General features: G+C 53.7%; 8 protein-coding genes across 8 annotated transcripts; 4 read left to right on the top strand and 4 right to left on the bottom strand.

Moving 5' to 3' along the window:
• Positions 1 to 3,706: 3,706 nt before the first annotated feature.
• On the bottom strand, positions 3,707 to 6,804 carry FIBRA_04595 (uncharacterized protein; the record flags this gene model as incomplete). Its single annotated transcript, XM_012326387.1, has 15 exons — positions 3,707 to 3,820; positions 3,878 to 3,943; positions 4,016 to 4,271; positions 4,331 to 4,415; positions 4,478 to 4,759; positions 4,810 to 4,948; positions 5,019 to 5,184; positions 5,242 to 5,346; positions 5,414 to 5,423; positions 5,492 to 5,766; positions 5,823 to 5,870; positions 5,920 to 5,974; positions 6,038 to 6,074; positions 6,288 to 6,436; positions 6,492 to 6,804. The coding sequence occupies 15 exons, from the start codon at positions 6,802 to 6,804 to the stop codon at positions 3,707 to 3,709; spliced, it is 2,100 nt and encodes a 699-aa protein (XP_012181777.1).
• An 825-nt stretch (positions 6,805 to 7,629) lies between these two features.
• Positions 7,630 to 8,223, top strand: FIBRA_04594 (uncharacterized protein; the record flags this gene model as incomplete). Its single annotated transcript, XM_012326386.1, has 4 exons — positions 7,630 to 7,685; positions 7,740 to 7,889; positions 7,941 to 8,019; positions 8,077 to 8,223. The coding sequence occupies 4 exons, from the start codon at positions 7,630 to 7,632 to the stop codon at positions 8,221 to 8,223; spliced, it is 432 nt and encodes a 143-aa protein (XP_012181776.1).
• Positions 8,224 to 8,727: 504 nt separating this feature from the next.
• On the top strand, positions 8,728 to 11,660 carry FIBRA_04593 (uncharacterized protein; the record flags this gene model as incomplete). Its single annotated transcript, XM_012326385.1, has 14 exons — positions 8,728 to 8,821; positions 8,875 to 9,025; positions 9,075 to 9,160; positions 9,213 to 9,231; positions 9,627 to 9,748; positions 9,814 to 9,831; positions 9,927 to 9,995; positions 10,053 to 10,083; positions 10,150 to 10,283; positions 10,642 to 10,688; positions 10,747 to 10,764; positions 10,819 to 11,101; positions 11,160 to 11,284; positions 11,340 to 11,660. 14 exons carry the CDS (start codon positions 8,728 to 8,730, stop codon positions 11,658 to 11,660), a joined length of 1,518 nt encoding a protein of 505 aa, XP_012181775.1.
• Positions 11,661 to 12,128: 468 nt separating this feature from the next.
• FIBRA_04592 (uncharacterized protein) lies at positions 12,129 to 15,112 on the top strand (the record flags this gene model as incomplete). The annotated part of the gene is made up of 7 exons (XM_012326384.1): positions 12,129 to 12,787; positions 12,838 to 13,031; positions 13,090 to 13,808; positions 13,860 to 14,037; positions 14,097 to 14,464; positions 14,522 to 14,577; positions 14,629 to 15,112. The coding sequence occupies 7 exons, from the start codon at positions 12,129 to 12,131 to the stop codon at positions 15,110 to 15,112; spliced, it is 2,658 nt and encodes an 885-aa protein (XP_012181774.1).
• Positions 15,113 to 15,476: 364 nt separating this feature from the next.
• Positions 15,477 to 17,328, bottom strand: FIBRA_04591 (uncharacterized protein; the record flags this gene model as incomplete). Its single annotated transcript, XM_012326383.1, has 4 exons — positions 15,477 to 16,671; positions 16,724 to 16,794; positions 16,848 to 17,021; positions 17,080 to 17,328. The coding sequence occupies 4 exons, from the start codon at positions 17,326 to 17,328 to the stop codon at positions 15,477 to 15,479; spliced, it is 1,689 nt and encodes a 562-aa protein (XP_012181773.1).
• Positions 17,329 to 17,597: 269 nt separating this feature from the next.
• FIBRA_04590 (uncharacterized protein) lies at positions 17,598 to 18,347 on the bottom strand (the record flags this gene model as incomplete). Its single annotated transcript, XM_012326382.1, has 4 exons — positions 17,598 to 17,880; positions 17,934 to 18,003; positions 18,062 to 18,185; positions 18,240 to 18,347. The coding sequence occupies 4 exons, from the start codon at positions 18,345 to 18,347 to the stop codon at positions 17,598 to 17,600; spliced, it is 585 nt and encodes a 194-aa protein (XP_012181772.1).
• Positions 18,348 to 19,647: 1,300 nt separating this feature from the next.
• FIBRA_04589 (uncharacterized protein) lies at positions 19,648 to 21,061 on the bottom strand (the record flags this gene model as incomplete). The annotated part of the gene is made up of 8 exons (XM_012326381.1): positions 19,648 to 19,997; positions 20,053 to 20,136; positions 20,187 to 20,252; positions 20,309 to 20,482; positions 20,549 to 20,652; positions 20,712 to 20,808; positions 20,868 to 20,963; positions 21,016 to 21,061. 8 exons carry the CDS (start codon positions 21,059 to 21,061, stop codon positions 19,648 to 19,650), a joined length of 1,017 nt encoding a protein of 338 aa, XP_012181771.1.
• A 313-nt stretch (positions 21,062 to 21,374) lies between these two features.
• FIBRA_04588 (uncharacterized protein) lies at positions 21,375 to 24,602 on the top strand (the record flags this gene model as incomplete). The annotated part of the gene is made up of 7 exons (XM_012326380.1): positions 21,375 to 21,428; positions 21,483 to 21,711; positions 21,766 to 22,158; positions 22,226 to 23,524; positions 23,585 to 23,860; positions 23,894 to 24,054; positions 24,105 to 24,602. 7 exons carry the CDS (start codon positions 21,375 to 21,377, stop codon positions 24,600 to 24,602), a joined length of 2,910 nt encoding a protein of 969 aa, XP_012181770.1.
• Between the last annotated feature and the right edge of the window lie 1,674 nt (positions 24,603 to 26,276).

Here is a 26,276-nt window from a genome sequence, read left to right as displayed (position 1 = left end):
ACATACCCGCCGTTAACCATCTGCGTCGGGTATTGCATGCCCGCTACACCGGGGTACATGCCCATAGGATAGCCTGCCTGCATTTGCTGACCAGGCATGACTCCACCAGAGTAAGGCCAGCCGGGGAGCTCGCCAAACCATGGCAGCTCAAAGATAGGCCCCGCCCAAGCGTAAGGGTACCCAAGTACGCGAGCACGACTTGTGAGCGCGATCAGGACCCACAGGAAGATGGCGTCTAAAAGCGGCTTTGAGAAACCGATGGCCAAGAAACAGCGCGATACGTACAAAGACAAAAAATCATCCACGAGAAGGCTTCAATAACTTTCATCTCATAACACCATGATTTCGTGGAGACTAAGAGATGCAGAGATAAGTATGAAGACAACTATGACACAAGTACTGTAGAAGTTGCTCACTGTGTGAACCGGTCTTTGTTGCCATTGTAGCATCTCCCAAAGCATCACATTGGACAGTACCGATGATATCGCTTCATGCGTGTTCAGCCGCGCACTGCAGAACTTGAACGCGAAATTCGACTTACGCAGACCATGCACCCATTGCTTAGAGTAACATCAGATGGGAGTGGGCACAATACAAGGAAGGCGCATACCTAACCATAAGACACCTAAAATGAATAAAGTAATAGCTTCCGTCCGGGGTGAAGACCATGATATCCTGATCCACAAAATGATTCAACGCCACTCGTTGCGTGCACGGTGCACCTCCAAAGTACGCACGTTATTAGAAATACAAGAATCGTTAATGATGGCACAACAAGAGAGAAGATTCCGAAATCGTCTGGGATGTTGCGTAAGTCGACGCATCAGCTTGAGCAGATAATAGATGGATAATATAAAACATACGCTGGATATTTGGTAAGAAGATGCTGCCCATATATGCAGCGAGACCGAGTACTGTTGCAGAAAGCAAGAGAATGGCGACTATATGCGGTTTAGGGTGCAATTTATGAGATGAAGGAGAACCACACTCACCGAAGCCATAAAGGCGCATCTCCTTGAATAGCTGTGTCATCTGGAACGCGCCCCATCGTCAAATATGCTCGCGTCGAAGCCGAATACACACTCACGGCGAGGATAGAATATTGAAAAGCACTGAACAAGTCGCAGATAATTGGGGTGGGGAGAAATGAAGGGGCGTGGTAGTCGTGAAGGGGAGCTCCAGGGACTTTACAGGCGTCAGAATCCGTAGACGCGGTGGGCCGGGGGCTGCTCAATTCGAACAAGGTTTGACGTCAACCGGACAATATTCGCGACGCGTCCCACGTGACTCATATACGCGCACACGTGTATGGCGCATGCCTCCAGTGACCCCACCAGACGCCGTCACCCGCTCCGCCCACTGGCACATGCTCTCACTGTCTCAGGCAGAACGTAACCTATAACGGCTTCAATATTCCTATTGGTGTTGTACACATCGTATGTCTGCTACACGTAACCCACAATACGCCCGTTAAATACATAACACGGCATGTCTGTCCCCAAATAAAAAGTGCAGCCATGCCTCGTCTAGTCATAATCATTGCGCATCACCGCCGGGGCGATGCGTCCCTGTGATATTTATCGCGCGGTCGTGTATCTCGTACATGCGCCTGCTCCGGTGTCTTGTGGGGCAGCCAGTAGACATACGTAGGTGATTCATTGCGAGTCGGCCCATCACCCACCGCGGGTGGCAGCCGGCCTCTCGACCGTGAGTCCTGTCGCTGCGGCTGCGCACGCCCAGAGTCCTTCCTGTAGACCTGGTTGCGCTGCGAATCTTGCCGGTTCACCACCGTGCGCTGAGAGTCTTGCCGGTTCATCTTTGTCCGCTGAGAGTCTTGCCGGTTCATCTGTGTCCGCTGCGAGTCCTGGCGATTGACTTGGGTTCGCTGCGAATCGTACCGATTGACATGCGCCCGTTGCTGCGAATCCTGCCGGTTTACCATCGTACGCTGAGAATCCTGACGGTTGACCGGCGTGCGTGAAGAGTCGTTACGTTGCGCTTGCGTGCGCTGCGTATCGGCGTGTTTGGGGAGATGGCGCGGAATGTCGATGAGACGCCAAGAATTCCGGATAGAGTCTTTGATCCTCCCAGAGGTCTGAGCGCGCTCTTTGCCCTTCTCCTGCATAGCTGGTCGTGACCGCGATCGACTCCTCTGGGTGACGGGAGCTGGCAGCTTGCCGCTGCTCTGTTTCCCGCCCTTGCCAAACCACGGGAACGCGGTGACAGATGTGACCCAGACACGCCTCTCGCCGAGACGATGTTGCCGGAGAGCAAGGACCAATAAGAATACAAAGAAGCCCCAAACTGCACGCATTCAAATGAGACATCGTTCAGACATAGAGAGGGTGAAACGTACTAATGATAACGTTGAAGAAAGAAAACGCTTCCAAGACGCGATACTGAGCTTGGTAGATCTCCGTGTTAACTGTAGATAGTTCAATTAGCCACTTTGAACCGTTTGTATCTGCGACCACTTACAAGACGAGAGATTAACCACATCTGAGGAATCGGCCGACGAAAAACATTCTACATCTGCATCTTCCGCATCGGAAGAAGCAATAAAGCCTGACAGCGCTACAGGCACGCGCGTTAATCTCTGACAAGACGTCGGTCAAATTTAGACACTTGCCAAGCCACAGTACTCCTGCGAGTCCCAGACAACCCAGTTCAATCCGAGTGGATATGGGATTTCGCTCTTTCCAGAGACTGAATCCAAGCCTGGGGACTACTGTGAGAAAGAAGATCGAGGAGGACTACAGAAAATACTCACAATGCTAGGATGATTAACAAGCTTACACTGCACACAAAGATAGCGAACGGCACGAAACGAGCTTGATGGGGGTGAGCATTGGCCGGCCACGGTCAGACCTAGCATCACTCACTGAGGTCGGAAGTTATAAGGATAGACTGAAAATGTGCCGCAATTGCCAAGCAGATCACAGCCCACGCAAGTACCGCGCCTGCGCCGCGTAAGCATAACGTCGGAGCGGGCGGACAAAGTGTTAGGATTGCTCACCATACGCGCAGAACCGGAGGATGTTGAAGACTGAAGGCATGCGAGGGAATAAACGAAAGACTGCAAAAGGCGACCGTCTGGCGGAGCGAGATTGTGATTGGCCTCGACGGCCAGCAGCCTGCTTTGTATTTGAGGACTTCATCGTGGAGTCGTGGACTGACAAAGAGCGCGCGGAGTCAAAGCAAATGAAAGGCAGCGTGGCCAACGAGGCCCAGGCGTGTGCAAAAACCTGGCCTTAATCGCGTTCCCTCTCGTCGGCCGCTCGTATCAGGAAAAGGAGAGCTGTGTGGCCAGCTGAAGCCTTGGCCTGAATGGAAGATGGGAGGGGGGCGGGGACGCGTCCGGAGGCTCGGAGGTTTACATAGGGGACTGTGTTCTAAAATTTCCGGTGTTTGTTGCATAATATTTGCCTGGCACGGGAGATGGAACAGTGTGGGACGACAAGCGAGGGTACGGCCCATCGAAGACCGCCTCGAGGCAGGGTGGATGCTGCACAGGCACCCATCCGGAGCGCGGTGGCTGCGTCCCGCCATTTCCGGCTGTAATCCCACACTCCGCCGTTCGGAGCTCGCCATGCCGCACTCGGCTCACACGCTGATTGGCTGCTGGGCGCAGAGGTCTAACATTGTCCCGCGTCTCGAGATCATTATCGATAGACTAGTCCTCCTTCCTTTGGTTCCGTTCTCAGACTCACTCCACCACCTCGGCCCTCAGCGCCTCCCCCAGCGCTGCGTACTCTGCCAGGCATTCTGGATTTCGCAACGTTGCCGCGTTCACACTGGACACCGGCGCGCCATTGATGATCTGCTGATAGCCTCTGAGTCGCCCGCCACCACGTTGCACACATGAATCGCACCGCACCTTCTTCACAGGTATCTCCACACGCTTCAAGTTCACCGTATACGGTATATCTTGCACCTGGATCACCTTCGTGGAACAATAGAATGTCAGCAACAACGTTCCAGGGCCACAGCGCACTGCGGAGGAGGATCGACTCACCCGGGCGGGAACGTGTCTCGCGCTTCTCCGCGACCGTATCTCGGCCTTCACCCGCTTCTCCAATTCCGGGGTAAGCGTTTGCCCCTCAAGAAGCTTCACAAACAGCACAACGCGCTCATCCGTGCCCTTGGCAATGCTCTGGCCGACCACCAAGCTGTCAGCAATGGCGTGCCCGGCGTGCGACGTCGACGGCGCGAAGCATAGCTCAATCACGTCGTAGATTTCAGCTGACCCAAAGCGCACCCCTCCAGGATTGCTGGTGACCTGAGCGTCAGCAGACAATGACGAAACGGCACGATCTCTCGTAACACGCACAGTACACCATCGCTTCTCCCCAGCATTATCAGACCCCCTCCGTTTCCTGCACGCGATCGCGTGATGATAACGTGGTCTCCGTGAACTGGGTATCGGCGGGGATGAGTATCCAGACCCTCGAAGTGAAGCAGATATTGTGATACATACACCATACATCCGGATACTCTGAGAAGTACGCCTGTTGATAGCGCAGTTTGGCAGCTTCAACAGCGTCCTCGGGACCGTACCCGGGCAGCGGCCAGAACCCCGCAGGCATACACGGAAATGGCTTCAAACATACCAGTTCTCCTGCTTCGTCTGGCTGTGCCCGTATGCCTGCGGGCGTGAAAACTTCTACTGCCATACCTAATAACCGGCACTGAATTTCTCCCCGGAACACTGGAAGCGCTGTGCACACGCCCGCAAAGAGGGAGCAGATATCGGTTCCACCTATCACCCGCATTAATACGTGAAATGAGCGGTGTGAACGAGCTCCGTACCGGTGATAGAAGCAAGGAGGATATCGGCCTTGATATGCACGTATACAAAATCAAACAACGGGGATGCGAGTGGAGAACCTGTCGAATAAATGTGGCGCAGCGATGTCAATGTGTGGTGTTCCGCAGGCTTGTACACTTTCTATGAAATCCGCGCAGTCAATCACACGGTCAAGGGGACGAGTGTCTGGGCAGAGGGGTTTCACACTTACTGAAAGTGAGTCGATATATTTCGCGCTAGTTCCGAAGAGCGTAATACCCAGCTCATCTACGAGTCGCCAGAGGTAAGCCGGATCGCGCAGCGGGCTGCCGTCGTATAGCACCAGCGTACACCCCACGCTCAGGGCGCTTATCAGCCAGTTCCACATCATCCATCCTCTGAAGGACACAATCGGGAAATGTCAGAGATACGGCAGGACTACGTGATGCACTGACGTTGTGGTATAGTAAAAGAATACGTCTTGAGGTTGGAGGTCCGCGCAAATGGTGAATTCCTTCTTCATCTGCAGGAGCATACCTCCTGCTCGGTGGACAATCGGCCTGCGGTGGTAACGTCAAACACAGCACACGCAAACGCGCGATTCGCAAGTGTGCGTCTACCACTTACTTCGGGCGTCCTATCGGGCATGTGAGCGATGACATATTAATCCAAGGGCGTGTGCCAAGACGGCCAGGCCGTGCTCACCAGTCGTCCCGGAGCTGAATAAAATCCAAAGGGGCCAGTCAAAGTCTAAACGCTTCCACTCGACCTCTCCGTCAGTTGTGCGACCAAGTTGTTTCTCTTGACCTATGGAAACAATATGCTTCCACTCGAGCCATCCCTGCTCCCACTGCTCATTGTAGGAAGGCGTCAGAGAACGGCGAACGACGATGACTTGGGGCTGCAGTGATATGCGATCGGAGAGGCCGGAAAGTAGTGCCTTTAGCTTTGGAAGGTGAGGGTGCACTTTTGCATTGTAGCTATAGCGCAGATCAGGATGCAACTTGCAAGCTACGCGTGATTTAAATGCGCTCACACAACAGAGTCGACGGATATAATCAATCTTGGCTGGACTTGCTCGAACCTGGTGAAGTTCACGCGCCGTCTCTACAATGGATACGGTTATATCTCACCTCTCCAAGACTCCCTCTGGACCGAAATCTGCAGCGGCACTGACCCATATGCAGCCTGCGTAGAGCGGAAGCCCGTCTCAGTGTCTGGTGATCATAGTTATTTCAGGACATCGCTAACCGATGGCAGAGGACGCTAGACATGCCGCGACGTTTTCCTGATACAGTTGTCAGTGACGTAGTTTTGCAGCATCATATCTGCAAAAGCGCATATAGAAACCCCGTTCTAACAGCGCCGCTGCCAGATGGACGACCGCAGCCGTTGAATAATTATATCAGGAACATACAAATACTATCACATTAGCATCATGTATGGAATGTCAAGCAAGAAATTCTATGGCACTGTGATCATCAGAAACGACAAGACGTACAACGGAGTTGGACGAGTACGACGCGACTCGATCTCCCGCCTTGAGGCCTAGCGAGAGGAATGCAGACACAAGGTCGGCAACGAGAGAGTAGAGTTCGGCGTAGGACACGCGACGAAGTGGAGGATCGGGGTTGTTCGGCTCAGGCTCAACTAGGGGATGTCTCCGCACCCGGGGTTTCTGCGCATAGAAAGAGCGAGCACATACTGGCTTCGATCAACGCCGTCTTATCCGGGGAGCGGCAGCGGAGCATGTTCTCGGCCCAATTGAGCTTGGCTTCCGGAAACCATGAAGGATTCGCGGGCGGCAAGGCAGATGCGTCGACGACGATACCGCCCTTGGATCCGGTAATGTCGGTTTCATCCCAAGCGGCACTCCAGAAGTCGTCAATCCTGTTTGTAGACCAGCGATAGAGCTCTTCGTAAGAAGATAGTGCTAGACCATATTCAGCATTCACACGTTTTAGGAACTGAAATGTCCGGGACGATTCAGGGGCGGGAGGATTGTAGAGAGGATTCATGAGTGCAAAGGTTAAGTAGTAGAAGCGCAATTGGGGTGTTGAGTTTTGTGCATACACCGGATCTATGCAAATACACGGGGTATGCAATAGAGTCGAGTCAGATCAGGGCGGACGGGCGAGTGCGAGAGTGCGTTCCCCGCACTTCCTGTGAGTATGTTGCGCTGTTAGAAGGTGTTGTAATGTGCGGTGCCTGTTATCGCCGCAGCTTACTGTTATCTCTCACAAGAATGGCAAGCCTGCGGATGCATTATGAATAAACGTTCGCATGCTGACTCGTTCGGTGTGATGTGGCGACTCACTGAAATGCTGGGCCTGCGTCAATCAGAGGCCGGGTAGCGATGACGTCCAGTTGGATATCTATGTGTTCTGTTGTCCGAGAGGGAGATACATGGAACTTGCAGACGAAACAAAAATGGGCCGACGGAGTGTTTGAATTTTGTCTGACGAGTGGACGGATGAAGCGGAGTGGGCGGGAAAACGCGCGGCCGATGACTCGGGAGATGTAAGGTGGTCCGATGGCCTGTGATTGGCCGGGACGCACGTGCGATCTGAGATTTGCAGGCGCGTTTATATTGCGGCCACTCTTGCGCTGGGCTGCCTCTGGACGCTCACGTTGGTTCATTCCTCTCCTCCGAGTTCATTGGGCATCAACCTCTGCATCGCTTCATCCCCATTAATCAGCTGCTCCGCCTCTCCCCAAATAAAACCCCTCCTCTCCCTCTCTCGTCTCTGTCTTCGCTCCCTCTCTCCCAACAGCCACTCCGCTGCCCGCCCGCTTCCGTGGCCATTCAACACCGTCATCGTATATCCAACGCGTCTACCGTCATGGATCGCTTCCTCGCTCCACACAGTCCCGAGGCCATGGCCCATTCACACCTAAAGTGTGTTGCGACTGTTGTTTTACCCCCACTCTTTATTCATCATTATATTTTCAGCGAAAACTGGTTCAGCTGGGATACTGACCATCCGTCCCTGAACGAGACCCTGATATCCGGCTGTGCCACGTACGAGGCATTCAAGCGTTACCTCAGCGGCTCGGACCTCTACCTGCGGCCTCGATCAAGAACTGAACTCGAGAGCATACTGTGAGTCATCCCCCGAGTGCTTGTCGCATCTCCCTGACGCGCATAACCCAGTCGGAGATATGCATACGACACCGTCCATAACACCATCGCAAAGGCACGTTCACCTCTCGAACGTGGCGGCTACAGTCGGGTGAGTCAATGGTTGGATCTCGGTTCCCCGCCACAGCTGATCGCATGGTCCGTTCAGATCTGCCACCTGGCAGAGGAATCTATCCGCCGGGTGCTGAACGAGAACGACAACGTGGCGCACCTACTGGACGTGCACAATGACGAGGTGCATGACATGTCCTCAAATATGGGTACCTCATCGCCGCGGTCAATCAAAATCAAGTGAATGTCTTCGTGTAGTGCATTTGCGCCCTGTACTATTAATTTATTGCGCACTCCCGTCACTGTCGTATCTGCACGTCTCTGCTTTATCCTTGCGGTACATCCTGTAGCATGTCTCTCACTGGCCATTGGCCCACCATCTATAATGTGTACAATATCAGAATACAAATATCATGTAGTTGTACATCGTCGACTTTGGTTTGGTTTGCGGTTTGAGAGACGTTGCAGCTCAGGTAAAGTTCGGGTATTGCGTGTGGCAGATTTCGACGCCGATGCCTCCGTGCCTCCGCATGGGCCAATGGGGATTTGACGGCAAAGGCCGAATTTGATGCAGGCGACGAATTGTCTTCTGCGGCGCCTTGTTTGACGAACGTGCGAGGATCCTACGAACATGGGCCCGGCTGCACTGGAAAGGTTGTCTCTGCTCGTCTGACCTTAGCATCGAGGCAGACTCTGTTTTATATTCAACGTGTATGCTGCTCTCCTAGTGCTCAGCTCACTCGTCGACATGTTCGAGCTCAACGTCCTACTCTTGTTCTTACTGACTGCTCCCGATGTATTCGCCGCCCCTACGCAGGTCCCGATGGATGTCGCGATGGCACGTACGTTCTGCATTGACCCCCTTGTTGATCGCTGCGAACACCGTGCGTTTCAGGTCCCCGGAAGCTGCAAGGCCGGTTCCTGCACATAACGGACATTCATCCGGATCCGTACTACAAGGAGGACCGCTCGGAGAAGTCAGCTTGTCACAGAAAGAAACCGAAGAAAGCGACGCCTCGCTCGGGCTACTATGGCATGCCATTTAGGTGCGAGGCGCGTGACTGTTTGCGAACATGAACTGACACGCGAAACCAGCGAGTGCGATTCGCCATTTACCTTGACGAACTATACATTGAATTTCCTGGAAAATGAATGGGCTCCTAACATCGATTTTGTCGTCTGTGAGTGTTTGCCTCTCGTTCTTCGACATTCGGATCACCGACGCTCGTGCAGGGACTGGAGATAGCGCGAGGTAACTATCTCATTCACATTGCTCCTGCACTCGGCCCCGTTCGTTATTCTTGATACTGGTCATGCCTGAGCTTGTTCGGTGGCGGTAGCACTTTTCCTCGGCTTCTAGCCAACCTGCTACCCGTGACCTGATGCAGCTAGAGCGTATCTTTCTGAAATGATGCCCCTCATGGCATCATATGCTATCTCATCCCTTGGGAAACTCGTCTTCTTGGTGCCGTCACCACAATAAAGCGAAGTATTGAAATACGGATGCAATGCTCCTGGATACATTGTAGACTCGTATAGATGGCTTGAGAACACTATCTTCGCCCCATCTAGCCACTGACGTCACAGAAAAGATTTATGTTATATTTTCTCAAACAAGCCAATGTTCACGAGCTGATTTGTTTTCAGACATGATAACGACCGCAAGAATCCCCGCACCACTGACGAGATCTATATGCTCAATCGTGTTCTCGCACGAAAGATGGAGGATGTCTTTTTGAGCAAAGGGATCCCCGTCATACCCACTATAGGTATGCCTAGAACTTGATAACAATGTGTTCCGAGTGACTGACTGCTGTGAGGCGTCGTTTCTTAGGCAACAACGATATCTGGCGTATGTAATCTTTCATTTACTGATCTTTGATCAACGAAATCCAAGTCTGACATATTGCTGTATTGCTTTATGCTTATGTGTATAGCTCATGTAAGTGCACACCTACATCTTTCGTTGTGTGTGGGAGCAGCTGACGAACAAGAACCAGAATATCATGCTTCCAGGTACGAGAGAGTATGGCGTATGCGCATGCTGCAACTGATGGACAAAGTTACCTCTAGGCCCTAACAGCGTGACATCTGAGTTCTCGTCGTACGTACATATTAGCTTCTCTCTGTCTGAATCAGACATCGCTTATCCTAGTTTATTCTTCCGCAGAATCTGGCGGTCCTTCGTTCCGTTCGAATCGTACCAAGTGTTCCAACGCGGCGGCTACTTCTCCGTTGAAGTCATTCCAAATTCCGTCGCAGTCATCAGCCTGAACACAATGTATCTGTATGATTCTAACAAAGGTGCGCGTCTATTGTCCTCACTTGGTCTGAAATGAGATTCACATGATGCATCCTGCCGGATGGGCGTAATTGTCATGGCAACCAGCTGTGGGAGGATGTGAACCTACGGATCCTGAAGACCCCGGGAACCTTCAATTTGATTGGCTCGAAGTGCAGCTGGAGAACTTCCGTGCACGGGGGATGCAGGCAAGTCCGCACCGGATCAGCTCCAGGGCATCGCTGACTTGGATCACAGGTTTGGATGAGTGGCCATGTTCCACCATCCGCAGATAATTTCTTTCCAGATTGTGTGAGTTTGCATCGTTTGTATCGATATTAGCCTTAGATGCCGACTCTGCATAGTATGTCCGGTATGCAGACCTTGCGCTGCGATATCAAGATACAATACTAGGACACTTATACGGAGTAAGATCCCCGTCGTCCACATGGATTTGTTTTGAAGCTGACAATGCAACCACTTTAGCACATGAATGTTGACCATGTAAGTTGTGTATGGGATTCCACATCAGGCTGTCTAACATCTAACAATTTTCAGTTTTTCTTTATCGACGGCGAGCATATACGTCGGCACCCCAAACAGAAATCCCCACTCGACATTTCTGACGAGCCGCAGGCACAGGCTCGCAAAGGGTTGTACAAGACGCTACTGAAAGACTTCGAGGACATCCCGAGGGCATCGCACAACACCAGCTACGACAACTATGGAGTGGTCAATGTGTCACCCTCGGTGGTCCCGAATCCATATCTTCCTTCATTCCGGATCTTTACATACAATATTAGTGGCAGCCCATACACCCCGGCCGCGCCACATTCAGAGCGTGAGTTGTCCACACATCGGTATAAAATCAGACCACACGTCTATGTCTGTCATTGCAGCGTCTACGTGCTCCCAAGATAACAGTGACTATTCGTGGAAACGCCACCTGTCGAAGCCTTGGCACTCTAACCCCGATTCGCCCTCGCGGACAAACAAACTTTGGTCGCCGCTGGGCTATGCACAGGTGGTTTGAGCGTGACATCCATCTTGGACGGATGCTGACTGAGTGATATACACAGTACTATCTGCCGGGGCTAGCGTCGAGTAGCCAGAAGCGGCCGCCGAAGTTCAAGCTGGAGTACCTGACGTTCGCGGTGTCGCAGCTGCATCCGTCTGGCGGGGAGGGGGCGGAGGGGTTCACGTACCCTGTACCGCTGCGCCATCTTCCGAGATCACTGCGAAATGCCACGGTCACAGCATCGAAGTTTGCGCCGTATGGATTGGCAGATCTGACCATTCCATCCTGGGCAGATTTGGCGCGGCGGCTTGCGGAGGGGGAGGACAAGCAGTTGCGGAAGCGGTTCAGACGGTATATGTACATGGGGGCGGACGAGGCGTGAGGGACAGTAAGCACATAGGATATAGCAGAGTGTACAGAGCGTGAACAATGGAGGCATTCTGGAGCGAGCGAGCGGCGAGACAGCCTGAGGCGGGCCGGGGGAGAGACGCCGGGGAGGTATTTGTGCAAAAGGAGGAGGGGGCAGTTGCCTTGACCACCGACGCCGTCGTCTCCTCATCTCTCTTTCTCGCCGATCTGCCTTTCCTCTGCCCGCCCGGGCTGTACTCCGTTTTTTGTTTTGTGCCAGCAGTGCCTCTCCGGGGGACTGGACTCGTCTTCGCATCCGTCCCATTTCCGCCGGTCGAGCCATCTAATCATCATCAGTTGCCCTCCTTTTTGCTGGCTCCTGCTTGAACCCTCTTAACCTGCTCTCGTCTCTCCTTTGCCCTCACGGCTGGCCCGCATTCGTTTTCTGCTGCTGTCCGCTTTCACTGTCTTTACCATCAACTGCACCCAGCTCCCTTATCTTATGGCCGCGGCAAACCTCCAGCTGATGGCTACAAACGGCCCTTTCGACTTTCTCCCTGCAGGCCACCACTCGCGCTCCAACTCGGTCTCCTCCTCCTCGTCCGCCAACTCGCCCGGCTCCCGTCCCCAGTCTTCCCAGGGTGGCATCTTGCGGACGTCGGCTCTGATGCCGCCATCGTCCGAAGACCTCTACCGTGCTTCTTTCCATACCACCAGCACCTTTACCGCTGACCACGCCCGCACAACCTCAGACACGTCTCACTCCTCCGCCTACTCTCTTGCATCTGAGCTCCTCACCCCGGGCGACTCCCCTCCAAACCACAACCTCTCCAATCCCTCGCTCAAGGCCCATCTGCGACCGACTCATATCCGGGCTCGCGTCGCGGCGTCCCCATACCCGCGGGATTGTGAGAGCGCCCACTCTTCTTCCAGCGAGACCGAAGACATCTCTTTGTACCTCGGTCCTTCGCCGAACGACTATCATCCTATGTTTGGCGGGCAGCCGATGATGGGCCATCCAGAGCCGATGCACACCACAGGGGTGTTTGGGCGGATGACTCTCAGCCCTGATCACGCCCTGGAAAAGCTAGCGGCGAATGTGCGCGCAGCAACAACAACCAGTGCGTCCGACAGGGCAAAGCAGATTTTCGTGCAGGCATGGTGCGTACACCGTTCTCCCGAGCATGGCCGTTCCTGATCTGTCAACCCAGGTTAACTGCCAACTACTCTCCATACCCCGATGGGAATGTTCCCCGTCAGGGGCTCTACTTTTCGTATCGGCGTGTATGCGAACAGTACAGCATACCACATATCAACACCGCCACGCTGGGAAAGGCCATCAGGCTTTGCTTTCCTACAATCAAAACGAGACGGTTGGGTGTTCGAGGGAACAGTAAATATCATTGTGCGTACGCTCTTCGATCACGAATCCGTCAAGGTCTGATTGCCGCTGCCACTGGTAGATTGCGGCATACGGCCTGCAACATCGGCAGAGGCCGAGTTTTTGCAGGACTACATACGGAAATCTAACAATACCGCTGCGCAGCAGTCTATCAATGCTGCTCGCATGGCGAGCGAGCAGGCGGAGGCCTCCAACAGAGGAGGCTCAGATGATGAAGATGATGAGGATTCGGAAGGCGCCAGCTCAGGCAATGTCTCCAAGCGCAATTCGCTGAACTTGAGCAGCAGTATCAAGAATTCGGGACTCTATGCTGACGAGAAGACACCCACAGCGAGCAGTCTACTCGCACAAGCCAGCCAACGACCGATGAGCAGCTCATATCCCATGCAGGCATCGATCCGACGACACCCTACGCAAGTGGAGCCTGGATTGACGGTCTCGCCCCAATCTGCTTCTAGTGCCGCGGATGCCGTCGCCTCCCTCGCACTTGTGTCCCCGTCGGCATCCAACTCGGTGAGGCAGCTGCCCCACTTCCCGTCCATAGAGGAAGCGGTTGGTATATCTTCGACGTCTCCCCACAGCTTAGCAGCTCGTGAAGTGTGGCGCTGGTTCCAGGATCATCTGGATGGCTTGCTAGATTGTATCCGAAGTTATCGAGTTGATCAATTCGAGTTTCACATACGGTCGTTCTGGTCGAACCTAAGCGGCAACCATCGCGAGGTGGTCCACGCGCCTGCTATCGCCGGCCTCATGACTAAAGCAGACGCGATTGTCTACGATGTATGCTATTCCTTCATCATTCCATGAATGTGCTAATAGAGTCTGTATCAGGAAATTTTGGAGCTCTTACGATCGCAAATGTTGTCCACAATATCGCCTGCATTCTTGACAGGCTTGCGCCAACTCGCTGACAAAATGGAGAAGATACTTCTTGGGTCCCTCGAGGGTTATGGCAATACATTCGTCGAACCCAAAGTAGAACTCGGTGCTCGGTTCGGTCATCTCGTCTGTACGTAACGCGATACAGTCTCTTGCAGAGCACCCTCCAACTGATAATATCACTTTTAGTGCGATTCCTCGATATTTATCAAGTCACACAAGCTTTAACTGCTGTGCTGACGAACCCGAAGCAGCTCAATGACATGCGTCGATCTTGGCAGAAGGTGGATTTCGAATCCGTCCGTAATCAGTCTGCGTTGGTCTGCAACTGCCGGCACGAGGATCTTGTTCAATTGTTGGAAGTGGAATTTGTCAGCCTGTTAGACGGCCTCGTGAAGAGCGGCGACCCTGTACGAGATGTAATGACCTGGGCAGACAAGTGCTGCGAAAAGTTGATGATTGCGCGAGGCGTCGGTCCCGAAGATCGTTCAACGATGAGCTCAAGAAGTGTCTTGATTCGATGGGGTTATGTAACGAGCCAGGTTATAAGGGATCTGGTAAGAGTTCTACTGCGTTGAGGAGCTGTAAATTTGCTGACTATATGCTTGTTGCAGACAATTCGGAGCGATCCTGCATTTGGTGCTTTCCAGATACTCAAGCTATTCTTGGAGTACGTATTGATTTCGTTCTCAGCATAATTTCTCGCTGACGTCGTTTTCAGTGACTGGATTGCTCTCAACGTCCTCAGGAGTGTTGCTTTGTCAACGAATTCTGTTGCAGCCTCTGTGGAGCCTGTCATGCAGCAGCAGTTTTTCCTATCACCAATGTCCGGCCACGAAAATTTTGGACAATCCCTGGATGTCAATCACTCTGCAATGTCACATACCCCGACCACATCAAGCATGCTCGCTGCATTGCAACAAGATACCTTTGGAAACGGATCCCTGGACCCAACGTCGGGCGCTTTTGGCGCTGACACTTTTAGCTCTTTGGCTTTCATGGATACTTCCCCGACTCAGGAGGATTCTCTGCCCGTTCATTCTTCATCTGTGCAGTTCTCCGACTACGTCTCGACTTCATCTGCTTTTGATACAGCCGCGTTCACTCACGAAATAGGCATACACAGCGCGTCCGGCACGCCTCCTTCTACTGGAAGCGAGCCAGACAACTCACCCGAACCTGTCAAATCGGAGGCATCGGTTTAATTGTGCCCACTCCCAACTTGCATTCTCTTTCCTCTGTCGAAGTGATATTTGTGGACGCTATCTTACTCTGTCGCATTAATAATGCTAAATATCGGTGTCTTGCTTTCCCCTGGCCTGCAGTAATTATGGATCCGTGGCTCGCCTGATGTATTGACTTTGTTTTTAACTTGCTGATGCTCTCATATCTCACCTGTCCCGCTCGTGCAATGTATCCCCAAGTTTGCGGATTATTCGAGTTATCCAGGTGCCCAATAACGATGCTATTATTGCATACACGAGTGCGCGCGAAGGAGATGATTGTGCAGATTGTGCAAATTAAACAATGTCAATATATCCTAGGTACAGACGACGCCAGAGCCGAACATCACTCGTCCTCGGCAACGTCTGCGTCGCCGTTCTGCTCCTGAACTGTCTCCAGCTTCTCTACAACGTCCTCGCTGGGAACAGCAACAGATGGCGCCTCGACATCGGCCGGTGTGGGTACAGGCTCTGGCGGTCGCTCGCCATCGCCATTAGGTGGTGCGAGCTCCTCCGATGGAGGTACGTCGGCCTTAGGCTCACCCTTTCCGGTGAGCTGCCGGATTTTGGTCTCCGCCTTCTCCTTGTTCTCGGCGGTGACGCGAGCTTGGTTTGCCTCATACCATGTCTTTTTCCCTCTGAGGTCTTCAACGACGCGCGGGACGTCAGTCGTTGAAGTCGGTGGCGCTATCGAAAGAGACAGAAGGGCTGAGAGCGTCGGAAGGGGAACGTGCAGAGTCTGGCTCCCTGATGCAGCGGTACTGGTTGCCTCTAACGGAGAGCTCGGCTTGGCTCCATTCTTCTTCTGTTTTGAGCCCTTGCGCGAGCTGGCTACGAAGTACGCATCATCGTCGTTGTTCGACTTCTTCCGGACGATCAGACCATCGCCAGGGCCCTGTTCGACCTTTCGCAGCTCGAGCTTGGGCACACCCGACAGATCGGTTTTGGCTGCCACAGGAGCGGTGGAAAGTGACGGTGTCGCGTTCTTGCCTAAGAAGTAATCGATGAGTGTTTGGCAATCCTCGATCTGCGCCTGGAACGCCGGTATCTCCGCCTCGTCGCGAATCCGCTCAGCAATCTCGTTTTTCTTTGCTTCCTCATCCGCTGCGCGTTGCGCTCTTTGTCGCTCTGCGCGACGTGCACGCTCCTCGTTGACCTTCGTCCAGTGTTTGTCGTTTGCTTCGCGGAAACGTTGCGCAGACTCACGCTTGTAGTTGTAGAACGTATCGAGCTGCGCCTGCAACGCTGTGCGTTCGTCTAGCAACTTACTTCGGTTCGCAAACGCTTCGTCGCTCTCTTTCTTGAGTTCGTCAAGCTCGGCTCTGATCGCGTCGTAGCGGTCCGAGACAGCCTTTGCCTCGGGGTCGTCCAGTTTCTTGCGAAGCTCGTCCGCGGCTGCGCGGTCTGCCTCAATAGAGGCTTGTTCTGCTTCGAAACCTTCGACGATCCGGCGGCTGCGTTTCAGTTGGCTGATCTCAGCAAGCGCACGTTTTTCGTCGCCGAGTTTCAGATTGCCGGACTCGACCTGTTTGTCAAGTTGTCTGGCGAACTTAATGAGGGGGGATTGTCGAGGATGAGAAACAGAGTACGTACTTGACGCGGTCATCGAGCTCAGCGATGGTTTTGTAAGGCGCCTTGGCTTTGGCGGCATTTAGATCCTTGACCTGAATGGGAGGATATTCAGAACCACAGTGAATGGGTACAAGGATACTCTTACCTTCTTCTGGACACCATCCTGGATGGACTTGAGCTGGTCGAAGGTCTTCCCACGCGAAATCTTGCTGGTGGATTGCTGGTCACGGAGACCATCCAGTTCAGCTCGAAGAGTGTTGCGTCGGTCATTGCCTGGCCCGTTCTTTGATGTCAAATTGATCTTTTCCTTCACCGCAGACTAAATATCGTAACCGACTGAGACCAACTGACAGTCCGAACATTCAGTAGTTACGTACAACTTTAAGCTGCACGCCATCAATTAGAGCTTTGATTTTCTCCTGCTCACGCTCATAGACAGTCTTTTCGGGCTTTCCGGAGGCATAGACAGCAAGCTCGAAGTTGTCCGAGGTGACCTCGACGGGTGTGGGAGTGGAATGACCAGCAGTACCGTTTGGGGCGGCAGAACCGTTCGTTGAAGACGCAGACGCCTTTGGTTTCTTACCGGCGCCATTAGCGGTAGCAGTCTTAGATTTTGCAGCGGCCATGAGGGAAGAACGAGCGAGGAGTGGCTGAGCCTGGGTGTGACGAGGAGGGGATTTGGCAAGTCGAGTTGGAGGAGACTCGGTGTGGACCCATACGTGGTTGTCGTGAGAAACCCATTCCGGAGTCCATCTCCACGACCCTCGTGACGTGGCTAATTTCGAAAATAATTGTCTGACGCGTTGCTCGACTCTCAGAGCGCATCCAAATATGAGCGTTGCACGGCAGAACATAGTATAGACAGCAGTAAAATATAGCGGGAACATAAGCCATGTCAGAACACAACCTTTTGATCTAACGCTTCAATCTCCCGATAGCATTCGTCGTACAACTCCCTGTAGTCCTCATCCTCGTCCTCCTCCCCTTCTTTCCGTTTTGTCTTCTTTTTAGAGTCTGGACACACCATGACACAACTCGTCGGTCGCTTCGTCGCGCTCGCATGGCCAAGTTCTTCTTTCGACGTGACAAACACATAGGGAACACCCGCATCCTCACTCAATACAGGCAGATGCGAGATGATGTCGATTGGTGTGATGTCCGCCGCAAGCACCAGTAACCTGGAAAAGAACTTGGTGATGAGAATGCTGGCAATTGACGGCGATGGACGCACCCCTTCTCTCCCTTCCGGATACCCTTCACAACCTCCTTGACGCCGCGCTTGACCTGTCGGTGCTTGGAGGCTTATAGGCCAAATCACATTTACAATCACATTTGAGAGGAGGGGAAGCAACCACGGACCTTTCTTGATTGTTTTGTGCAGTTTCTTGACTAGCTTTTTTTGCGCTAATGGGTGCGCTATTGGTGATAGGTCCTCCAAGGGAATGATGATATCGTCCTTTGCCTTCTTCCCCTTCTTCTCGGCCTACCAGTGTCTCTCTTAAGACCTCTGGCAAATATCAACTGGGCGGAAGCTCACCTTTGCTGAGTCCTCCATCTCGACGTCTACAACCTCGATAGATTCAGAGACGGTCTCCGCCGCCTCCTTTCTCTTCTTATCCTTCTTTTCGGACTTGTCTTTGGCCATTGCGTGCGTTTATCTGCAAGAACGTACGGCTTCGAGACCGTGCGGGCGGGGAGGTTGTCCGAATCAAGGCTTAGACGAAAAGGGACGGTCACGTGCAACCCTGAAAGCGATCTGGGAGTGATCGGCTTGTCGATCTAGAATCTGCTTGGCTCGGTCGTCTCCTGTGGTTCGGTCTTGACCCTGGTCTCCCTCCGTATGCGTATGTCTCATGTCTGTCCTGAGCAAACGCCTATCCAAGGCCATTGGGTCTCGTGTGCGTACCACAAATTCTTGGTCTCCAGGCACTGTTCAAGGCTAGGCCTTCTTGTCAGGTGGTGAGTAGCCCTTCATCCATCGCACGATGCGTCGATGCACCTGCTACCACATTTCATATCACCATCATTGGAGGTGTCAAAGACAATGGTGTCCTTTGTTCTCACTACGGCTTCCCACACTGATTCCTCGATAGACTCCATAAGTGCGCCGCAGCGGCATGGAGTGGGTTCGAACGTTGGAAAGCCAGTGAATAGCGTCTATGCCGTGTCTTCTCAGTGCGTGGACGTTATGACACACACTCCATTCTAACGCTAGGATACGCGGACTTTGTATTGAGATGCAGCACATGTCGTACCTCGGACTGTTCCCGAGCCTGACAAACGAGCTCATTTGTCCCAGATTCGCGTGTCTGATAGCATGCCACCTAAACTCAGGGTGCATTCATGCGACTGTGATCAAAGACTCTTCACAATCCATGCGGGACGTCTGCGAGGTTAACGTAGTCAAGTTGCTTATCGACCGGATCACATTTTCGGAAGTAAAAAACCCGTGAATAACAACCATTGTGGGGTAATACGATCGTGTTTGCGAAGCTTAATGTTCACAATTTGTATCCGCCAGGGCATGTAAGTGCCTTTGAATCCTTGGAAATGTGGCAAGCCTGCGGCCGCCTGGTATACGCGCCGGCTGCCAACTGAAAAATTGCAGCGTTAGTGAAAGTAGATTACAGTTTGACCTCGAAATAGACACGCTCCCTTCAGATGACCTTGTACCTAGAAAATTTGATGATGTGCGGAATGGGCTAGACCTTATACCGCTGGGCTGTTCAATAAGGTATGAGCGTTTGCGCACTGGTCCACCCTTTTCTCGGCTTCGTTTGTCCATGTTCCGTTGACCGCAGCGGCGAGCATGTTCTGTTATTAATCGTGACAGCAAATTTCGTCTGTAGAGGCCATTCACGGATGTTTTTAAGCAGGACGCGTGTGTATCGGACTAGGTCGCAAATACTTCCATCCCCGCCGACATTCAGTGCACCTGACTAAGATTACGGCGACTGTTTGCCGTCCTCGTTCCCCTGTGGAGGTTCTCCCAAGCCTCTCAGGAAGTTGAGCCATACCCAAGACATCCCCCGGCTCTCCATATCGTACCAGTAATTTATAGCTATCGTGACTTCGGACTGTCGTACATAATGCCACCATCCCGCAGGGAGGTACAGTGTTTCACCGGCATGAACTGTTATGTGTATGGGGTGAGCCTCAGGAGGCAGGGCACCGGAGGCTGTTGGGTCGAGTACTGAAGACCAGCGCACGGCAGGTGTCATGTCAGAAGATGGAACCAACTCTAGCTGCGATGTCTGTTGAGATCGGATGTACGATGCATGTGGATAATTTCGCTCTATCAGCCAAGAGGATCATGAGTGATGGCGTGCGGGTCATTGTCACAGACTGACCCTGTAGGCACCATCCTTCCGTCGGAGGCAACAGAGTGAAGTGCTTCGCGCCGCGAATGACGGAGTATATGTTCTCGTATGGGTCTGGAATGACATGAGGACCAAGTCAATGTAATCCGGCAATCTGCACTTACCGCTATGTATGCTGGTAACGCTCTTGCTGTCACCAATCCATAGGTTCACTGCCTCAGGCGGCTTGTCTGTACATCATAGGAATCAGATAGAAGCTTCAGACAAAGCATCCGCACCGCATTACCCAGCGCATCACTGCACCACGGGATCTCACTCAGGACGTCTTCGCGCAGAGGTTCGAACTCGGAAGGATCTTGGTCACCACTAAGGTCGAAATAGCTTGCGGTGAACAAGTTCCCGTTCTGTGATTGCAAGTAATAGACTTCGCCACACCCTGACGAGGTGTTTTTCGAAGGGTCTACGGAGAGATCGGTGGATATTCGAGAGGCTGAGAAAAGCATCTGCCAATGCAATCGCGTCTAACCTGCGGACAGCGCGGCCAAGAAAGTGCGCATTGTCATTTTGTCTATATGCGGTTCTGCGAAGTACAATCGGCCGTCACGGCCAGAGGCAATCGCATCCGCGCGCCTGGGATATCATTGAGAAATAAGCGTAAAGACCGCAACTAATTTGGAGATAGACCGCACCCTGTGGGCGTTGCGGCGATAGAGATACTCTGATCTCTCATACGCCCAATCAGATACTCGTCCGTCCAGCGGGAGGTTCCGCCTTGCACTTCGCTATCTGGGAGATGATCGTGATTCGACCGGGTCTTGCAAGCGTCTAGAGGATTGCACACTTACCCTTGATGAGCACGGGCCTGCCAATGTGTACTAAACGGGAGAAATCGATGGCAGTAGGCGGTTTGTCGAGGACATCATAGTGGGAGCCATTCAAATCTGTCATAAGTCGGTTAACCTTCGCGTTCTCCCCGTGGGCGTCGCAACGCACCATGATATTCCGCAGCGATCCACTTTAGTGAGTCGCAGTTTGACATATTTGAGTCGACCTTTATGTCTGCTTGTATGTTCCCGAGCGGTTTCAACTCTGGTGGAGGTTAGCCCGAGGTCGATGTGAACGAGTTCATTGAATGCAGCCTGCGCGCGGCCACAACGGCGGCAGCGTCGGCAGCGATCGAGATTTCTTTCCGAATGAATAGGCACGTGACAAACCCCGGCGCGTCCAGGGTCCACCCACTGGCAGTGGCAATGCGCGTCGCGTCGTGTTCAACCGCGACCGTTTTCTGACTTTTTGCTACAATATTGTTCTTGCTGGATCCTTGCTTGCCATTCGTTGTACATATTTTGGATATGCCCGACACTCGCAAACGTACAACTTCAAAAAAGGGCGGTAAGGGAAAGGCGGTTGGTCTTGTCAGCGCTGTGACGTTTCGGGTGCCTAACGCATATACTCACTAGTCAGGACAAAAATCGCTGTTGGATTTGTTTTCTCCGAAACCTCCTTCTGTGAAGCGCACAGAATCTGCTTCAATAAATGTTGCACGCGAATTTGAGACCCGTCCCGAGCCAACCCACTCCAGTGACATCGAGTTACTGGACGCCCCCGACGCGTCTTCAAGTCCATTGCCCACGGATGTAGAGTCACTGCATAGCGATGGAGTTATAGAAGTAGTTTCACCCAACGAAGGTAAGTTCCACATAGCTCATCGTACTCGTAACACAGATTTTAATGCTACCACAGAAGTGTTACTGCTGCCGTCGAGGTCGCAGCCTAACTCGAAAAGTAGCAGGCACCCTCTGCGACCCTCACGCGCACACTCCTTCAACGTCTCCTCACCACATCATCCGATGGCTGAGGGCCACACTCGTGACACTCCCATTGTCATTGATTCCAGTCCCGTCAAGCTCCGTGTTACCGGCCATCCATCTTCAAAGCCAGCGTACTCAATTTTCGCACCCCGAAGACCGACAGTCGCACAATCTGCGTCCCCGGTTTCGTCACCTCCGCCTATTGTTCGGAAAACAAGCCGGAGGCTTGATTGTGACACATACCCGGACCACCATTCGCAGCACGTCCGTGGGTCTCAGTCAACGTTTTCTGCGCCTGAGCCTCCGCTCCCACGTTGCACAGCAGGTATGTGCACGTATTCAGCGACAATGACACTACTGACATCGCCTCGTTGACCCTGGGACACTGGCAGTATCACTACCGAGAGCCCTGTCCTCACCTGGCGCCGGTCGTCAGGACCTCGCACGTTTTACCCGGATCCAGGTTCCAATTTCCGAGAGTGTCCACGAGGTCAAGAGTCAATGTGGTGCTGTGGGTTCAGTATCGGCCCCCGACATACAGTTGTCTCCCGCGCCAAACATTAGACAATGCATTGACAGTATGCCCGCGTCGCATAAGACATATCCAGCAATACAGCGACTCATTGACAAAATAAGTGGCCAAGCTGACCTCAGTGTCGACGTGTCAGAACATTCGCAGGAACTCTGGATGGACAAATGGCGCCCTCAACGAGCAGACGAAGTAATTGGAAATGAAGATTGTGCGTTGTACCTTCGTGATTGGTTACTCGCCCTCCAACTACGCATTGAGACCACACCGGCCTACGATGGGAGCCAATCCGCGTTGGACAACAAGCGAGCCAGCAAAAAGTCTAAAGCGAGGCACCAGCAGCGAGGTCTCAAGCGTCCGCGTATCGTACGCCAAGTCGATAAGCAAGCGAAGCGGCGCAGGCTGAATCTGGAGGACTCGTGGATTGTACCAGATGACGAGTCTGAAGACGACCTCCCGGTGCTGGGTAACGACTTCGACTTCGACTTTGCGTTTTGTCAGCGAACGTTATCGCGGCTACAACGTGCCTCTGCGGAATCGGGGGACGATGCATCTTGTGATCTCGCCAGCCCATACTACGAAGCAGCAGAAGCCGACGGTGTACCGGACTTCTCGTATTCAGCGCCGCGTCTCGGCAATCAGATTCGCAACACGATCCTTCTGAGCGGGCCGCCTGGATGCGGTAAGACCGCCGCTGTGTATGCCTGCGCACAGGAGCTTGGTTGGGACGTCTTCGAGGTGTACCCCGGCATTGGAGAGCGGAGCGGAGCAGCTCTGAATAAACTTGTTGGAGATGCAGGAAAAAATCATCTTGTGAAGCAAACTCAGCGTCAGCCAAAAACACAGTTTTTCGCCGGCAATACGGTAAGTCCACTGGAGCCTGCGAACGGTGCTCAGGAGCAGAATCGTGGCAGTCATAGGCGGCTTAAGCGTATCGACCCCGAGACAGACGTGGACACCGTGGAGAGTACTCAGGACCACAAGACAGAGTCTGGTATTGACAGTCGCGAAACAGCTTCTACCACCCACGCCTCTTCTGTTTCCCAGTCCATCATTCTCATCGAGGAGGCGGATGTCTTGTACGAGAGCGACACCAATTTTTGGCCGGCGTTGATCAACATCATCAAGGAATGTCGAAGGCCTGTAGTGATGACCTGTAACGGTGAGTGAACGCCAGCTGTACTGACTGACGTCAAAAATTCATATTGGCACATCTGAATAGATGTTTCGTTGATACCATGTGGAGACCTGCCATTGCAGGAAATCCTCGCGTTTTCACCGTGCCCAGTCCCCCTGGCTACGTCGTATTTGCAATGCGTGTGTTTAGCGGAACATCAACCTCTGGAACGATCCGTAGTCTCCCGACTGTACGAGCTCGAAGAGGTCACTGCCGAGAACTCCCTTGGTATCTTTACTCAATGCGCCATCCCAAAGTTAGACCTCCGGTGTGCCCTGCATCGGCTTCAATTCGCAGGCGGGAGTAGCCGTTACTCAGTCTGTGAGTGTGGCGCTCACACCCGAGGCAATGCAGCGGGTGAAGGAACCCAAATCCGACGGGACCTCGACAAGGTCGAGATCCCAAACGAACTGCGTAGAGAAGATGTACAAATTCTACGGCGCATGGATCAATATCAAGGGTCGCTGTCCTTCTCGGATTGTTATCTGCGCCGACGATTTTTGGATGTACTCACGGTCAGTTCTGTCCTGGTTGGACAAGGAGGTTCCTGACCATGAATTCTCAGGACACCATGCTGGCTGACGCGCGTGTAGCAGACAATGAGCTGGGCTTCACAACCCTTGCCTATAGCGATACGGGACACGAGTCAGCGCTGCCCATTAATCAAGCTTTCTACCACCAAGATGACATGATGGCGGAAGAAGCGCTCATGAGCAGCTGGCACCGCTTGGAAGACATGTGCAACATGCGTATGGAACAGCGAGGGTATGCGAAGGCCGAGCGGGAGCATGCCGCCCAGATAGTTGCTAGCTTGGGGGAGCTGAACGTCCCGGCAGAAGTTCTGATGAACAGGACGGCCAGCATCCTGGACTATGGGCCGTGGGTAAGATACATGGTGGGTCACGATGATGTAAACGCGGCGGCGTCGATATCGTCGCAAGCGACGAAAGAGGGAGGCCGGAAGACGAGAAACAGCCAGAGATCGCTCGAGGCTTGCCGCTACATTGGGATTAGCGAGGCGAGCCAGGAAATACTGCGACGCACGGCGCTGTGCATTGGGTAGCTAGCGGACGGACTCTTCACATGCTGGGAATAGGGATGTACGTCGACTGCCATGGGACAAACACGTTGTTTTGCTGCGGGTTCGTGCTGAGTCAAGAGACGCTAGGGCTTGGAAAGCCCAAGATGACGAGCAGCTTGCCGGTTGTGTCTGGAGCGGAATGGCAGAGGGCGACGAGAGATCAGAGGAGCTGGCTGTGCCGTTTCGCATTGATCGAGCTTGATTCGCGGAGTCTATTAGATGGTGAGTGGATCGGGCAGATAGCGACGACGCGGGCGCGAGGGATGAAACATGTCCCTGACGGAGCTGGAGTCGGGTGACTGGGATGGATGGCAACAAGGAGCGGAGAGAGAGCGATCGAATGGAAGGAGGGGGAGGGAGAGTATTCGGATACTGAGGCGCTGTCAGCGTCGTCTGTGCTGAGTCAGGCTGGTAGGAGCGGTGGCCATGGACGTGATAGCGGGCGTAGTAGTCGAGTGGTCTAGAATGAGAGCGAGTGCGAATGTCGAGGACGGGCGGGGGGAAGTGAACAATCTACCCTAAATGAGGATCGCACTCGCAGCCACGTGGGACGGATGGCAGCCACGCGTCCGCGTTCTCTTCCTCAACCATCCTTACCAGTCCCGTTAAAGCGGCCATCCTCCTCGTCCTCATCCTCGTCCTCCTCGTCCCCCTCTCCTCCCCATGGCCACCACTCGTCCGCTCCCCACTGGGCCACCCCCGTCTGCATTTCCCCCAGCCCAGGCCCCGTCGTCGCCGTCGCCGTCCATCACAGCTCCCCGACATTCACCCGTCGCCCCCCTCGCCCCTCTCGAGTTCCTCCAGAACCAGCGCAGAGGATCGATCACCGACCCGTCTCTCCACGCCGGCCCTACGCCTCACCTCCATCTCCCAAACTCCGCGATGGGCCCCTTGCCGCCGTCGTTCCGTCACCACAGCTCTCCCTTTGCCACTCCGTCAACATCCCACGACCCCCAGCCACGAGGCCCGCTCGCTCCACCTCGCCCGGCTTCGCCCTTCAGATTTGGCGATGCATCTGCCCGTCCGTCCGAGGCCAGGCGCGCTCTCCGATCCTCGTCTGCTGACGCCGGCAAAAGACCCGCCCTCGCGTCCGCCATGCGCGAGCCTGAACGTGTTCTCGACAGAAGTGGGCCTCGCACCACACAAGACGGTCTCATAGCAGGTAACCCTAGCGCTACTGTCCACGTGTGGATGAGCTCAGGCGACCCGGCCTCCGTTTGCAGGTCCGAGCAGGGTGAAGGGCGAGGACAGCATGGACGTCGATCCCAGAGACCGCGACGGCGAACAGCAGCGTGAGCCGACCCGGCTGCAGCCCCCGTATCCGACCCACTATCCGAACGACTCGGCGTATGGGGCGCGGAGGCATTCGATTGCGGCTGGTGCTGGCTTTCCCGCTGCTGTGATCCGTGAAGGGCACTCACCATCTCTGCCTCAAGGTACGAAGCGGAAAATGTCGGCGGAAAAGGGAGGGATGCGTCGGCTGGGGGGCGAGGGTGCAGGCGTGGGCGTGGGCGTGGGTGTCGATCCGTTCCTGGTGGGGCCGGGGGTGTCGAGCAGAACGGTGAACGGAGAGGCGGAGGAGCCAGCGCCGAAGCGGCGGGGGTCGACGTTCGACACGCAGAAAATTGCACAGCTGAGCCTGAACGACCGACGGTA

The sequence above is a fragment of the Fibroporia radiculosa genome, assembly GCF_000313525.1.
Source record: "Fibroporia radiculosa TFFH 294 genomic supercontigs, scaffold3240, whole genome shotgun sequence".
In the NCBI taxonomy this organism is placed as follows: Eukaryota; Fungi; Basidiomycota; class Agaricomycetes; order Polyporales; family Fibroporiaceae; genus Fibroporia; species Fibroporia radiculosa.
Note: the sequence above shows the minus strand (reverse complement) of the source record. Positions and strands in the feature narration are given on the sequence as shown.